The sequence below is a fragment of the Mustelus asterias genome, chromosome 6 (genome assembly GCF_964213995.1).
Source record: "Mustelus asterias chromosome 6, sMusAst1.hap1.1, whole genome shotgun sequence".
NCBI classification, from domain to species: Eukaryota; Metazoa; Chordata; class Chondrichthyes; order Carcharhiniformes; family Triakidae; genus Mustelus; species Mustelus asterias.
This window is the reverse complement of record NC_135806.1, coordinates 101,255,961-101,272,082: the sequence shown is the minus strand read 5'-3', so window position 1 is coordinate 101,272,082 and position 16,122 is coordinate 101,255,961. Positions and strand designations below refer to the sequence as shown.

The following is a 16,122-nucleotide window of genomic DNA, read 5'->3' as shown; positions in this document are numbered from 1 at the left end:
GGTTGTTGGAGGCCTGGGACATTGATTCTCTGGCAGTGCCCAGGCATAGCCATCTTAAGTTGCTTCAATGAAATTCCCTCCAATATAAGGTCAGAAGTGGGAACATTTGATGGTGATTGCAGTGTTCAGCACCATTCTTGACTCATAATGTAGCAGTCTGTGCCAACACAGTGAAATCTAGTCAACATTCAAGCTTGGAATGATAAATGCAAGTGACATTTTTGCCAATAAGTGCAAAGAACATTTCCCCCGGACATTTAAATGCATTACTATTGGTGAATTCACCAGGGGTTACCATTGAGCAGAAACTTAACTGGACCAGCAGCATGAATAGCACAAGAGCATGAGGCTAAGAATTCCTATGACCCCTCTCCGCATCCCCCCCGCAAAAAAAAAATTAAATGCCATCTATAGGATTATTCCTCACTTGCCTTGATGAATAGTTACAGCAACACTGAAGAAACTCAACACCATTAGGTCAAGCAGCCCATTTGTTTGGTGCCCCATTCACCACCTTAAATATTCATTTGCTCTACTACCGGTGCATAATATCAATGCACCAGAGCAACTTGTCAAGACTTCTTTAACAGCACTTCCAAACCTGCAACCTCCTCCACCTAGAAGAACAAACGTGCATGAGAGCACCATTATCTGCAAGTTCCCTTCCAAGCCAAAGACCATTGTGACTTGGAAATATATTGTTCCTTCACTGTCACTGAATCCCAGCATTGTTGTATCATATGTACACCAGAAGGACTGCAGCAGTTTAAGAAGTCAGCTCATCACCTTCTCGAGGAAACTTAGAGACAGGAAAAAATGTTGGTCTTGTCAGTGATGCCCAAATTCTATGAATTTGTGACTACTTCAAAAGTATTTAATTGGGGTTACATTAGTTATCCTCCAATCTGTAGGAACTGTTCCAGAGTCTATAAAATCTTGGAAGATGACCACCAATACATCCACCATTTTTTGAGTACTCTGGGATGTAGATTATCAGGCTTTGGAGATTTATCAGCCTTCAATCCCATCAGTTTCCCCAACACTATTTCTCTACAAATACAGATTTCCTTCAGTTCCTCCCTCTCACTAAACCTTTGTTCCCCAACATTTTGGGTATGTATGTTATTAGTGTCCTCCTTTGTGAAGACAGAACCAAAATATGTATTCAGTTGGTCAGCCATTTCTTTGTTCCCGTTTCTGATTAAGGTTTATTTTTAATTATGTGCCTAATTTATTACCAAATGTGACAGGACCTATTACTGAAAATACAGTCCTATTTCCCCCATCTCCAATGTCTAACTTGCACTAGTGAAATATAGAATCATAGAAATTTTTGGCACAGGAGGCAGCCATTCGGCATAACATGTCTGTACCAGTCACGAAATAACTATCCAGCCTAATAAAACTTTTCGTCCTTAGTATGCAGGTTACAGAACTTCAAGTGCATATCCAACTACATTTAAATGTGCTGAGGATTTTTGCCTCTACTACCCTTTAAGACAATTCACACTCCCACCATCCTGAGGAAAAGTTTCATAACTCCCCTCTATTTCTTTTGTGATAATACTGTGCTATTAATATATTTTATGCTTAACAGGAGACTGCTTAGAAAGGCAGTGTTTTGTTCGAAGCAGTCGGTTTGTCTGGCAAGAATGCAGAAGATGCTGAAAAAACAGGATAATTACTCATTTTAGCTATGTAAATATTTATTTAGCAGAAGATTTAATGGGGTGTTTGTTTTTGATTAAAGTAATAAGGTGAGTTAGGCATACAGGGACAGAGTTGTGTGATACTAGAAATGGGAAGAGCTAGGCTTGTAGGCAAAAAAAAGTTTTATTTTCATTTTAAAATAAAGTATAGTTACTGCCTGGAGCTGGTAGAAAGAAGAAAGTCTCTCTTTCCAGAAGTTTTCTCAAACCTTCAAGACTATTAACAAAGGTTAAAGCAAGTATACCTGGGTTTTTCTAACTATGGTTAAAGTGTGTTTTAAGTCTATGAGAGAAATGTTGCTTCACTGAAACTGATCTAGTGATACGTTAGAACTTAGAATTGTTTCCTTTCATTTTAAGTATTGTTCAACCGTTAAAGCTTAAGCTAATTCATTTGTTATTGTTAAATTGACTAATATACTTTTCTTTTACCATGTAACTTATGATACAACTAATAGCTCTAATAACCTTCTGCCTTAAGGCTTGATCTCAACACCACTTGAACTACGCTATGGGTAAATGATAAGTATATGAAAGTATTGGACTTAAATTTTCTCTACAATCATAGGAATTAATATGTTATAAAGAAATATACATCTAAGCAAAATAAAATGGTAAATAAAAGATCTATTGCAAACAATTTTAAGTAATCAATTACTCAGTCCTGTGATAAATATCATGGAATGAACAGCACAGGTCTGTTTCACAATGTTTTATTTCTATTATTGTCTCCAGCATTGTTTAAAATGCAGGAAATAATTTGTAGCCAAGTAAATAATTCAGTAGAAAAAATATATTTTACATTATTCTGAGCAATGAATAAAATCAAAACTTATTTTTCTTGAAACATGGAAGACAAAGGACGTTCTGAAAAATATTCCAAACTTAAGTTGTTGAGACAATACAAATTTTATTTCAAATACCGAGCATGAGAATAGGACACTTAAAACATGCATCCAAAACAATTTACATACTGATATTGACAAATCAAACAACTCAGCAATGCAATCATTTAAAATTTGTTGCAGTATTTTCAGAACCTCCTTTATTTTGACTGAAGTAAAAAATAAACATTGACTATCAAAAGTCATTTACAAAACAAAATATTTTGCATTAGGAGTGCTGCCTGTTTCTGTGGTATGCAGCTTCAGTTGGCTTTTTAAAATCAAGCTTCTGATTTCTATCCAGAAGCACAACTGGTTTTACTCAAACTCATGTCTGAATGTCACTCCTCAGAATGAACACCAAATCAGAAAACCACAGCAGCTGCTCCTCCATGAATACTTTGAAAATGTAAGTCAAGCAGCAATTTACATTGCATCAACTAGATCGTCATCACTCCATTCCTCCTACAAATAAGACAAAAAGGAATTTTTACAATGCCCAAATATAAACAATTTTTTAATGTGGATAAAAAGTATTCATTCTGATCATCTTTTTCTTTAAGAATAGTGACCAAAGGGAAGTGGAGAGGCAGTGGGATTAAGGGAGCATAATGCATAGACAAGACTGAAAGTGCTGGATCTAAGGGGAAAGACAATTGCTGAGACACTGAGGCATTGGAATTTGCAAATGAGGATTTTACATTCACTCCATTGAGGGACAGAAAGTCAATGAGCATAGGGGTAATGGGCAATGCAATCAACCAAGTTTCAAACTTGTTGGAGTTAATGGGAGGCTAACAAGGACAACACAAAATAATTATGTCAAGGTTTGAAAAAAAGCAGCATGTTTAAAGATTTCAATAACAGTGCTATGAACACTGTTTGATCACAAACGTTCAGTAATTTCTTAGTAGCTAAAGGTATTAGTGTTGTTTTACCCTGAGAGGTGTTGATTTTTATGCTTCCAAATGGATTTTAGTAACTTGACATAGGTGGTAGGAGAGTAGAATCTTCAAATCTAGTGAATGTTGACAGCCAAACAGATCCAAAATAATATTTGTTTTTAGATTGGGAACTGAATATCAGTGAATTTCCAGCACAAGTGAGTTTTTTTTAAAGTCCCATCAGCATGCACTCACTCATCCTCTGCTCCCATGCTATTACTTGGTTAGAAGATGGTTACCCAAAGGCTCAGCACGCTAATTGATCTAAGCCGCCAAAAGCACTGGCCTCTACTTTTACCTGGTATTATTGAGCTCCACTTTGAGCAGATTATTTTTTTTATTCATTCGTGGGACAAGGGCGTCACTGGCTGGCCAGAATTTATTGATGTGGAGATGCCGGCATTGGATTGGGATAAGCACAGTATGAAGTCTCACAACACCAGGTTTAAGTCCAACAAGTTTATTTGGTAGCACAAGCTTTCAGGTGAGTGAGGAGCTGTAAATTATCTTGTAAATTGAGTTTGTGTCTATATATGCCCTGTTTGTGAACACAGCTCCTCACTCACCTGATGAAGGAGTGGCGCTCCAAAAGCTTGTGCTACCAAATAAACCTGTTGGACTTTAACCTGGTATTGTGAGACTTCTTACAGAATTTATTGCCCATCCCTAGTTTCCCTTGTTCAGAGGATAGTTGAGAGTCAACCTCATTGGTGTGGCTTTGAGTCACTTGCAGGCCAGACTAGATAAGGATGGCAGATTTCCTTCCCTAAAGGACGTTAGTGAACCAAATGGGTTTTTCTGACAATCGACAATGGTTTCATGGTCATCATTAGACTTTTAATTCCAGATATTTTTAATGGAATGGAAATGCCACCATCTACTGTGGTGGGATTCGAACCCAGGCCCCAGAACATCAGCTGAGTTTCTGGATTAACAGTCTATACCACGAGGCCATCACCTCCCTTATTTCCTATGACCAGTGTCCAATGAGTGCTTAAATCAAGACAATTTGAAGAGATGTACCATTGATAATGAGTGATTTCAGTAGACTTGTACTAGTCCAGCTCAGGGAAGTCTCCTCAGCAGATTTGTCCAATGTACAGCCATAGTCAACATTCTTCAAAGCACAATCTTAGTGTAATTAGAAATTGCATCATTACAACTGCTGTTGTGACCTTTCCTTACTTGTGGAAACCAATCACTTAAGCCGTAGAACATTTCATAGAATCACTACAGTACAGAAGGAGGCCACTCGGCCCATCGAGTCTGCACCAACTCTCCGACAGAGCATCCCACCCAGGTCCTATCCCCATAACTCCACTAATCTCCCTAACCCAACACATCTTGGCACACTAAGGGGCAATTTATCATGGCCAATCAACCTAACCGCGCATCTTTGGCGTGTGGGAGGAAACCAAAGCACCCAGAGGGAACCCACACAGGCACAGAACGTGCAAACTCCACACAGGCAGACTCCCAAGGCTGAATTGAACCCGGGTCTCTGACACAGTGAGGCAGCTGTGCTAACCACTGTGCCATTTCTTTATGATCTGCCCTCCTCTCCTGTCTTATAGTTGTCTTCCATTCACCTTTTAATCCGGCAAACAAACAAAGCAATCTGACAGTGGTTTTGACAATCCAAAGGACGAGCCTAGCCTGACTTGAAACATAGCTGAGACTGTCTAACCTAAATAACACTATTCATTACAAAATGTTCAAGATTGAGGAATCAAGCTGTTGACATTGCATATACTCTTGCATATCATTTAACATCGCAATGTCCTTCGTTAACATAAAATGCTGTGCAAGCCAATATTACAAAAGGATCTTACTGACCTCTTCAATTTTTGCTTTTTTTGAAATTGTTCCATCTTCCTCATAACCTTTCCTCTTCTTTCTGTTTTTGAACACAGAAGCAGAGTTGGACAACACAAAGAACAAAGAATAGTACAGCACAGGAAGCAGGCCCTTCGGCCCCCCAAGCCTGCGCCGCTCACTGGTCCAATTAGACCATTCGTTTGTATCCCTCCATTCCCAGACTGCTCAAGTGACTATCCAGGTAAGTCTTAAACGATGACAGCGTGTCTGCCTCCACCACCCTACTTGGCAGCGCATTCCAGGCCCCCACCACTCTGTGTAAAAAACGTCCCTCTGATATCTGAGTTATACCTCGCCCCTCTCACCTTGAGCCCGTGACCCCTCGTGATCGTCACCTCCGACCTGGGAAAAAGCTTCCCACTGTTCACCCTATCTATACCCTTCATAATTTTGTACACCTCGATTAGGTCTCCCCTCATTCTCAGTCTTTCCAGGGAGAACAAGCCCAGTTTACCCAATCTCTCCTCATAGCTAAGACCCTCCATACCAGGCAACACCCTGGTAAACCTTCTCTGCACTCTCTCTAAAGCCTCCACGTCCTTCTGGTAGTGCGGCGACCAGAACTGGACGCAGTATTCCAAATGTGGCCGAACCAGCGTTCTATACAGCTGCAACATCAGACTCCAGCTTTTATACTCTATACCCCGTCCTATAAAGGCAAGCATACCATATGCCTTCTTCACCACCTTCTCCACCTGTGCTGCCACCTTCAAGGATTTGTGGACTTGCACACCTAGGTCCCTCTGTGTTTCTATACTCTTGATGACTCTGCCATTTATTGTATAACTCCCCCTTACATTAGTTCTTCCAAAATGCATCATTTCGCATTTATCTGGATTAAATTCCATCTGCCATTTCTCCATCCAATTTTCCAGCCTATCTATATCCTGCTGTATTGTCCGACAATGTTCATCGCTATCCACAAGTCCAGCCATCTTCGTCTCATCCGCAAACTTGCTGATAACACCAGTTACACCTTCTTCCAAATCATTTATATATATCACAAATAGCAGAGGTCCCAGTACAGAGCCCTGCGGCACACCACTGGTCACAGACCTCCAGCCGGAAAAGACCCTTCGACTGCTACCCTCTGTCTCCTGTGGCCAAGCCAGTTTTCTACCCATCTAGGCACCTCTCCTTGTATCCCACGAGCCTTAACCTTCTTAACCAACCTGCCATGAGGGACTTTGTCAAATGCCTTACTGAAATTCATATAGACGACATCCACGGCCCTTCCTTCGTCAACCGTTTTTGTCACTTCCTCAAAAAAACTCCACCAAATTTGTAAGGCATTACTTCCCTCTTACAAAACCATGCTGTCTGTCACTAATGAGATTGTTCCGTTCTAAATGCGCATACATCCTGTCTCTAAGAATCCTCTCCAACAACTTCCCTACCACGGACGTCAAGCTCACTGGCCTATAATTATCCGGGTTATCCCTGCTACCCTTCTTAAATAACGGTACCACATTCGCTATCCTCCAATCCTCAGGGACCTCACCTGTGTCCAATGAAGAGACAAAGATTTCCGTTAGAGGCCCAGCAATTACATCTCTTGTCTCCCTGAGCAGTCTAGGATAGATGCCATCAGGCCCTGGGGATTTGTCAGTTTTAATGTTACCTAACAAACCTAACACTTCCTCCCTTGTAATGGAGATTCTCTCTAACGGGTCAACACCTCCCTCTGAGACACTCCCAGTCAACAAGTCCCTCTCCTTTGTGACTACCGATGCAAAGTATTCATTTAGGATCTCCCCTATTCCCTTGGGTTCTAAGCATAATTCCCCACCTTTGTCCCTGAGAGGTCCGACTTTTTCCCTAACAACTCTTTTGTTCCGAACATATGAATAAAATGCCTTAGGATTCTCCTTAATCCTGTCTGCCAAGAACATTTCGTGACCTTTTTTTGCCCTTCTAACTCCCCGTTTGAGTTCTTTCCTACTCTCTCTGTATTCCTCCAGAGCTCCATCTGTTTTCAGTTGCCTGGACCTAACGTACGCCTCTCTTTTCTTTTTGATCAGATCCTCAATTTCCCTGGTTATCCACAGCTCTCGAATCCTACCTTTCCTAGCCTTCCTTTTTACAGGCACATGCCTGTCCTGCAGCCTTATCAGCTGTTCCTGAAAAGACTCCCACATGCCAGATGTGGACTTACCCCCGAACAGCCTCTCCCAATCAATGGCCACCAATTCCTGCCTAATCCGGCTACAGTTAGCCTTCCCCCAATTTAGCACTCTACCCTTAGGACAACACTCGTCCTTGTCCATTACTATCCTAAAGTTAACAGAGTTGTGGTCACTACTTGCCGCATGTTCCCCATCCGAAACTTTGACGACCTGACCGGGCTCATTTCCCAGAACTAGATCCAGTATAGCCCCCTCTCTAGTTGGGCTATCTACATACTGTTCCAAAGAACCTTCCAGTATGCATTTTACAAATTCCTCCTCGTCCAGACCCCCGGCCCCAAGCACTTTCCAGTCTATACCAGGGAAATTGAAGTCTCCCACTATAACAACCCTATTTTTTCTGCACATATCCAGAATCTCCTGACATATCCGTTCCTCCACTTCCCGTGGGCTGTTGGGTGGCCTGTAGTATACCCCCAGCATAGTGATTGCACCTGTCCTGTTTCTGAGCTCCACCCACAGCGACTCACTACATGACCCCTCTAAATTGTCTACCCTCTGCACCGCTGGAATATGCTCCCTAACTAATACCGCTACTCCCCCACCTTTTTTAGCCTCTCCTCTGTCTTGCCTAAAACACTTATACCCCAGAATATTCAGCTGCCAGTCCTGTCCTTTTAACCATGTCTCCGTCGCCGCAACCACATCCAAATTCCACGTAAGCATTAAGGCCCTAAGTTCGTCTGTCTTACCCGTTACGCTCCTCGCATTGAAGCAGATGCACTCCAGACCCACTCAGGTCATCCTGCTCCAGAATGCTCTTCTTCTTAGCTAGTCTTGCCCTGGTCCCCAGCTCGACCCCAGCCTCAGTACTTACTGACCTACTGTTTTGATCACCACCCCCCCTGCCACACTAGTTTAAACCCTGCCGAAACACTCTTGCAAAACTCCCAGCCCGGATATTTGTGCCCTTCCAGTTAAGGTGTAACCCATCCTTTCCGTACAGGTGCCATCCTCTCATGAAGACTTCCCAATGAGCTATGAATTTGAAACCCTCCCTCTTGCACCAGTCCTTTAGCCACGTGTTCAATTGTAGAATCTCCCTGTTCCTGGCCTCACTAGCACTAGGCACTGGGAGCAGTCCAGAGATTGCTACCCTAGAGGCCTTATTTTTTAGCCTAGCAGCCATCTCCCTGAATTGCTCTCGTATGACCCCCCTGCTCTTTCTACCTATGTCATTTTCACCAATGTGTACAATTACATGTTTGATTACCTTCCCTTTTTAATATACTTCCTACCCTCTCGGAGACATCCAGTACCCCGGCACCAGGGAGGCAGACTACTATCCTGGAGTCATTCCCTGACACTATGTACTGTAAGGTTTAAGTGGAAAACAAGTATAAAAATATTCTCTAATTTCCAGCCAAAATGTAACTTCATTGTAACTGTCTGAATGAAGCAATGCAATAATTATTTTACATGCTTATAACTGTAATTTCAGTGTCAGAAAGCGAACATACAAAATTGATGGGCATGAAAAAACCCAGTAGTTCATCACACTTGCTCACATTTCATGCTTGCTGGAGTGTGATAACTAAACACTTCCCATTCAACTTCCAACAGTGATGTAATCTGGCAGAGATAGGAAAAGCAATACAGAAAAATTCACTCGGAATTTTCCAAGCTAGACAACATGGACAATGTATTTGACTTGTTTGTTTTATTTTGTCAATACTTACAAATTGATGCCAAGGTCCAAGCTGTGTAAATGTTCAAGTTTCTGTTTCAGAAGATTAACTTCCTCCGGTCTGGGAGCGTCATATTTCTTCACCAGGTTCTTTATACCTGCTCAACATTGAACATCATACCATACACTGAGACTAAAATTATTTTGCAAGTTCCTAAAGAAAACACTAAAATGCAAAGTAAACTACAGGACTGAAGGTTTAGAAAATGTAGTTAAACTACCATATAAAATAACAAAGCAAATATCACAAAATGTAGTGCATGTTCTTAACATGGATTTATTGGGAGTAATTGATAGGTGCTATATGTAAAGAATTGCAGCAAGGATAACGGAACATGGAATTAAGGGAATAGTGTTAGTTGGAATTCATGAACAAATTGTAAAGGTAAAAAAGATACTAAAGAATTGTTTCCCACAGGTGGAAGTTTGTACTGAGTTCCTCTTAGATACTGGATGCATAAATAATTTGGATATAAATCTGATGGCAGTGGGAGGGACAGGGAAACAAGATGTTCTGATTCCACCTAATTACGGAGATTGCAAATTGAGATGGATTATGAAAAACTGCAGGATATAGCAAGCTGGTCAGTTTTAAGGCAGTTTAGAAAAATATAAATTCATAGTTTTGCTATTATTTTTGAAATCCATGTAGAACAGACTGACATTAACAAGGCATGACAAACAGAATACTGGTCTTTCTTTCGAAAGAAAGGCACAGAATACAAACACTTGGATTTAATATCGAATTTGTTTGTTACTATGACTGCAATTAATGTTATGATGATCTGGAATACACTGCCTGAAAGGGTGATTAAGATTCAATAGTAACTTTCAAAATGGAATTGGATATGCACCTAGAAACATACATTACAAAAGGAGATTATCTGACCTTTCATGCCTCTACCGGCTCGAGAAAAACTCTTGGTCCCACTATCTTGCCTTTTCTCCATAACCCTGCTTTTCTTTTTCCCTTTTCAAGTAAAAATCCAATCAATGCCCTTCTAGAAGCTAATGAAACTGCCCCCAATGCACAACATTCAGACCATAGTAACACACTGTTCTCATCTCCCCTCGGGTGTTAAAGTTTATTTATTAGTCACAAGTAGGCTTACATTAACACTGCAATGAAGTTACTGTGAAAATCCCCTAGTTGCCACATTCCGGCACTTGTTCAGGTACACTGAGGGAGAATTTAGCATGACCAATGCACCTAACCAGCACGTCTTTTGGACTGTGGGATGAAACCGAAGCACCCGGAGGAAACCTATGTAGACACGGGGAGAACGTGCAGACTCTGCACAGACAGTGACCCAAGCCGGGAATCGAACCCAGGTCCCATGCGCTGTGAGGCAGCAGTGCTAACCATTGTACCACCTTGCCACAGTGCTTTTGTCAATTAAGTTAAATCTGTATCCTGTGGTTAATGACCCTCTTGCCACTGGAAACAAGTTATATTTATTTAATTTATGAAAATCCCTCATGATTTGGAGCATATCGATAGTCTCCCTACATCCCTGGTATCATTCTGATGAACATCTACACCCTCTCCAAGGTTCCTTCCCAAGGTATGATGACTAGACTTGGACACAATGGGCAGGATTTTACAGCCTCGCTTGGGCGAGGTCGTAAAATCCCACCTAAGGCCAATGGAGATTTCCGTTCTGGGAACCTCGCCCACCCCAATTCTGGGGCGAGCGAGGTGGTAGAGATTCGACCAATAACTCCAGATGAGGCCTAAGCAGAGATTTGCAAAGGTTTAGCATGACATCCTTGGTTTTGTATACAATGCCCCTATTTACAAAACTCCATATCCCATAATCTCTGCATTAAACATCATCTGCCATGTGTTTGCCCATTTCATCAGTCAATGCCCTCCTGAAATCTGTTTTAACTCTCTTCACTGTCTACTACTTTCCAACTTTCATAGAATCTGAAATCTTTGAAATATGCCCTTTATACCCATTCCAGATCATTAATATACATCACAAAGAGCACTAGTCTCAATATTAATCACTGGGGAACATCACTGTAAACCTCAATCCTATTCGTAAAACAATCATCCACCATTACTCTTCTGATTTCTGTTCCTTAGACCATTTTGTATCCAAGCTGCCTGTGCTCGTTAATCTCATGGACCTCAAGTTTGCTCACAGACTTACTGTGGCTCCTTAATTAAACATATGTCAGAAGTCCATATACACGTGATTCACATTATACTCAAATTATCACTTCATCAAATAACAATGAACTTCATTTTAAAACATCGTTTGGAAAATAAATTTGTTGCGGTATGGGGAAAGAGCAGAGGAGTGGCCCTAATTGGACTGCTCTTTCAAAGAGTTCACATAGGCACCATGGGCTTCATAGCCACCTCCTAGGATTCTATTGCATGCAGCCCACTATAGAAATATATAACATGTATTGGAATAGATGCTGTGTAGATTGACAAAACAGACCAGGGATGAGGAGTTGTAGTTTTGAATTCCAACTTGAGAAATTAGGGCCAATTTTGCCGGAGGGGAGAGGAGTACAGGGTTTTAAAGGTTATGAAGTTAGGATATAGTAAACAGTGATCATCAGTAAGACAATAAAACTAGGGAACAAAGTTGAAGGTAATTGCAAAAAATGAATTACAGCGGTTGGAATAAAAAATTTGCACACAAGGTGATAAATACGTGCAATTGTCTGCCACAAACTGCTGTTGAAGCATTGTCCAACAATTCTTTAGAAAGAGAATTAGATATTTGCACGAAAATAAAATATGCAGAGCAAGGCGAGATAAAGCAAACTCGATGTGCCGCAGCACTCTAACTCTATGATAATAGAATAGGGAGAGACAATGACGTAGTGATATTGTCAATGGACTAGTATTCCAGAGACCCAGGGTAATACCCTAAGCTTCAAATCCCATCAAGGCAGATGGAGAAATCTGAATTCGATAAAAATCTGGAATTACTAGTCTAATGATGATCATGAAACCATTGTCAAAGAAGAACAAAGACAAGTACAGCACAGGAACAGGCCCTTCAGCCCTCCAAGCCTGTGCAAATCATGATGCCCTTACTAAACTAAAAAAAACCTTCTGCCCTTACTCTGTCCATATCCCTCCATTCCCTCCTTATTCATGTACCCATCTAGATGCCTCTTAAATGTTGCTAATATGCCTGCTTCCAGCAACTCCTCTGGCAGCCCGTCTCAGGCACCCACAACTCTCCGTGTGAAAGATTTCCCCTGCACATCTCCCTTAAACTTTCCCCCTCTCATCTTGAACCTGTGCCCCTTTGGAAAAAGCCTCTGATTATCCACCCTGTCTATGCCTCAATCGTTAATTGTTGTAAAAACCCATCTGGTTCACTCATGTCCTTTATAATAGGAAATCTCCCATCCTCTCTCAGTTTGGCCTACATGTGCCTCCAGACCCACTGCAATGTAGTTGACTCTGAACTGCCTCTGGGATGGGCAACAAATGCTGGCCTTGCCCGTGACGCCCACATCCCAAGGAAGGACTTCATTCCAACATTCCAAATATTATAACTGAGAACTTTTATAATTATGTCAGAAAATGTTTGAACATTGAATAAAAGCTGTCACATTCCACAAATAATTAATCTGGATTTGGTTGCACCAATAAAAGGAAATATAGTTTCAATCTTCCATTGTAACTACACAAGATTACTTACATCGGATTCCTTCAACCAGCTTTGACAGGCATTCATTGTTGTCTTTTAGCATAAGGCATTCTGTCAAATAGCTAAAGCACAAAATAGAAAATTAGAAGCAAGATCAATGCAGTAGTAAATTTATGAAAGAAATAATTTTACTCCTGCATGTCAACACAATGGCATCAAACTCAGCGGGTATATGTCTCCAACAGTGACAGATAACAAAAAGTTACCTGAAAGAGTTTCAGCAGATCAATCTCAAATTATTGCTTCCAAAGAAGGATCATAGATCATATCTTACAACTACCATGCTCCTTAGATGTTACAACAGCCTCTCATAAAATCCACTCAGGCAATTTTCATTACAATTGTCTTCTTTAGGCTTCTTAAGCAGCACCTTCCAAACCCACACCAATACCATCAAGAAGGAAAAGGGCAGCAGATACCGGGGAACACCACCACCTGGAGGTTTTTCTCCAAGTTACTCTCCATCCTGACTAGGAAATATAATGACTTTCCTTCACTGTCACAGGGTCAAAATCCTGGAAAACCCTCCCTAACAGCACTGTGGGTGTACCTACACTCCAGGAACTGCAGCAGTTCAAAAAGGGAGCTAAGCACCACTTTCTCAAGGAAAAATTAAGGGCAGCATGGTGGCACAGTAGCTAGCATTTCTGACTCTCAGCATCAGGGACCTGGGTTTGATTCCAGTCTTGTGTGGTTTGCACGTTCTCCCAATGTCTGCATAGGTTTCCTCAGGGTGCTCTGGTTTCCTCAGAGTCCAAAGATGTGCAAGTTAGGTGGACTGCACATACAAAATTGCCCCTTAGTGTCCGAAGATGTGTAGCTTAGGGGGATTAGTGAGGTAAATGTGTGAGGTTACAGGGATAGGGTAGGTGGCCTGGGTAAGATGCTCTGTCAAAGTCGGCGTATTCTCGATGGTATCCCATGATGGGAGATGCGGAACAGGTTTGAAGCCCAGCGAGATTCCTATTTTGGTCTTCGCGCATGCCCAATTGAACAGGCCATATCACGAATCCCAGCTGAGATGAGTGGCCCAGTGAATCACCCCCATAATGCAATATGGAGCCCTCTACAGATAATTAAAAAGATTGCAAAAATACATAAACATGATCATAGAGTCAGAGGTTTACAGCAGGCCCTTTGGCCCAACTTGTCCATGCTGCCCAGTTTTCACCATTAAGCTAATCCTAAGTGCCCACTTTTGGCCCATATCCCTCTAAACCAATCTTACCCATGTAACTGTCTAAATGCTTCTTAAAAAACAAAATTGTACCCGCCTCTACTACTACCTCTGGCAGCTCGTTCCAGACACTCACCACCCTCTGTGTGAAAATATTGCCCCTCTGGACACTTTTGTATCTCTCCCGTCTCATCTTAAACCTATGCTCTCTAGTTTTAGACTCCTACTTTTGGGAAAAGATGTTGACTTGCCTCATTACCCCTAATTATTTTATAGATCTCTATAAGATCACCCCAAAGCCTCCTACGCTCCAGGGAGAAAAGTCCCAGTCGATCCAGCCTCTCCCTATAACTCAAACCATCAAGTCCCGGTAGCATCCTAGTAAATCTTTTCTGCACTCTTTCTAGTTTAATATCCTTTCTATAATAGGGTGACCAGAACTTTACACAGTATTCCCCGTGTGGTCTTACCAATGTCTTGTACAACTTCAACAAGACGTCCCAATTCCTGTATTCAATGTTCTGACCAATAAAACCAAGCATGCCGAATGCCTTCTTCACCACTCTGTCCACCTGTGACTCCACTTTCAAGGAGCTATGAACATGTACCCCTAGATCTCTTTGTTCTATAACTCTCCCCAACGCCCTACCATTAACTGAGTAAATTCTGCCCTGGTTTGATCTACCAAAATGCATCATCTCGCATTTATCTAAATTAAACTCCATTTGCCATTCGTCAGCCCACTGGCCCAATTGATCAAGATCCCATTGCAATCCTAGAAAACCTTTTTTCACTATCCACTATGCCACCAATCTTGGTGTCATCTGCAAACTTACTAACCATGCCTCCTAACCTCTCATCCCAAATCATTAATATAAATGACAAATAACAATGGACCCAGCACTGATCCCTGATGCACACCGCTGGACACAGGCCTCCAGTTTGAAAGAAAACCCTCTACAACCACCCTCTGTCTCCTGTGGTCAAGCCAATTTTGTATCCAATTGGCTACCTCACCCTGAATCATGCGAGATTTAACCTTATGCAACAAACTACCATATGGTACCTTGTCAAAGGCCTTGGTTGCTCGATGAAAAACTATTTCCATAAAACCTTAAAACAGTTGAAATATTAAAGGGTATCATACCTATCCATATTAATGCCTGCTCTGGAGGCACTGAAATGAATAGCTGTTATTGCTATCTGTGATGGTGTAAAGAGAAGACTGGCATCAGTCATAGTTGCTCGGCTCAGAAACTCGTCTGCTGTTTTCCGCAAAACTTCTGGATTTTCTACAGCTGTGTATCGAGCCTAAACAGGAAGAAAACACCAATAACTGTCTCGGAAAATGTACTTCCACAATTATTAATTCTTGCCAATGTAATAATTCATTGTTTTTTGAATGAAAAGCTTCAACCTTTTTCAAATCTGAACCTGTAGTAATTAGCCATTCTACATTGAGAAATTCTTTGATTTATTACTGTTTCTCCAATGCAATTATCACTTCTAAACTGTTACTAACGTAACAAAATATAGGTGGATCACTGAAATTTTAAGATAGGTTGCCAATGCACAACATCAGGTCCTATGTAGGGTGAGTCGTCACACTATTGTTTACTGCAGTAAGTTAATAAAAGGCAGTGTAAACTTTCATATTTCCAGCAAATTATGGCAGTCAGCCATAACTTTGAAATAAATCAATCATCAAGCTGCCTATAAGATAGCACTCTTACCAAGTTTGGGGTGGCACGGTAGCACAGTGGTTAGCACTGCTGCTTCACAGCTCCAGGGACCTGGGTTCGATTCCCGGCTTGGGTCACTGTCTGTGTTGAGTTTGCACATTCTCCTCGTGTCTGCGTGGGTTTCCTCCGGGTGCTCCGGTTTCCTCCCACAGTCCAAAGATGTGCGGGTTAGGTTGATTGGCCATGCTAAAATTGCCCCTTAGTGTCCTGAGATGCGTAGGTTAGA

The 16,122-nt window shown here is 41.5% G+C and overlaps 2 protein-coding genes across 5 annotated transcripts in view; one reads left to right on the top strand and one right to left on the bottom strand.

The window, feature by feature from the left end:
• Nucleotides 1-1,816: 1,816 nt before the first annotated feature.
• The window catches only part of ccnh (cyclin H), a 38,121-nt gene continuing 23,815 nt past the window's right edge, over nucleotides 1,817-16,122 (bottom strand). For 3 of the 4 annotated variants that reach the window (XM_078214821.1, XM_078214818.1, XM_078214822.1), the window contains 5 exons: nucleotides 15,302-15,465; nucleotides 12,969-13,039; nucleotides 9,281-9,386; nucleotides 5,374-5,434; nucleotides 2,606-3,058 (listed from right to left, as the gene is read on the bottom strand). In XM_078214821.1, coding sequence (XP_078070947.1) covers nucleotides 3,020-3,058; nucleotides 5,374-5,434; nucleotides 9,281-9,386; nucleotides 12,969-13,039; nucleotides 15,302-15,465 — 441 coding nt within the window. In that variant the 3' untranslated portion in view covers nucleotides 2,606-3,019. Of the gene's footprint in view, nucleotides 3,059-5,373; nucleotides 5,435-9,280; nucleotides 9,387-12,968; nucleotides 13,040-15,301; nucleotides 15,466-16,122 lie in introns of all 4 variants that reach the window. The other variant, XM_078214820.1, reaches the window with a different exon arrangement.
• LOC144495022 (uncharacterized) overlaps nucleotides 5,495-16,122 on the top strand; it is a 65,423-nt gene continuing 54,795 nt past the window's right edge. The window contains exon 1 of the mRNA XM_078214817.1: nucleotides 5,495-5,596. The gene's annotated coding sequence lies outside the window, so the exon portion shown is untranslated. The remainder of the gene's footprint in view (nucleotides 5,597-16,122) is intronic.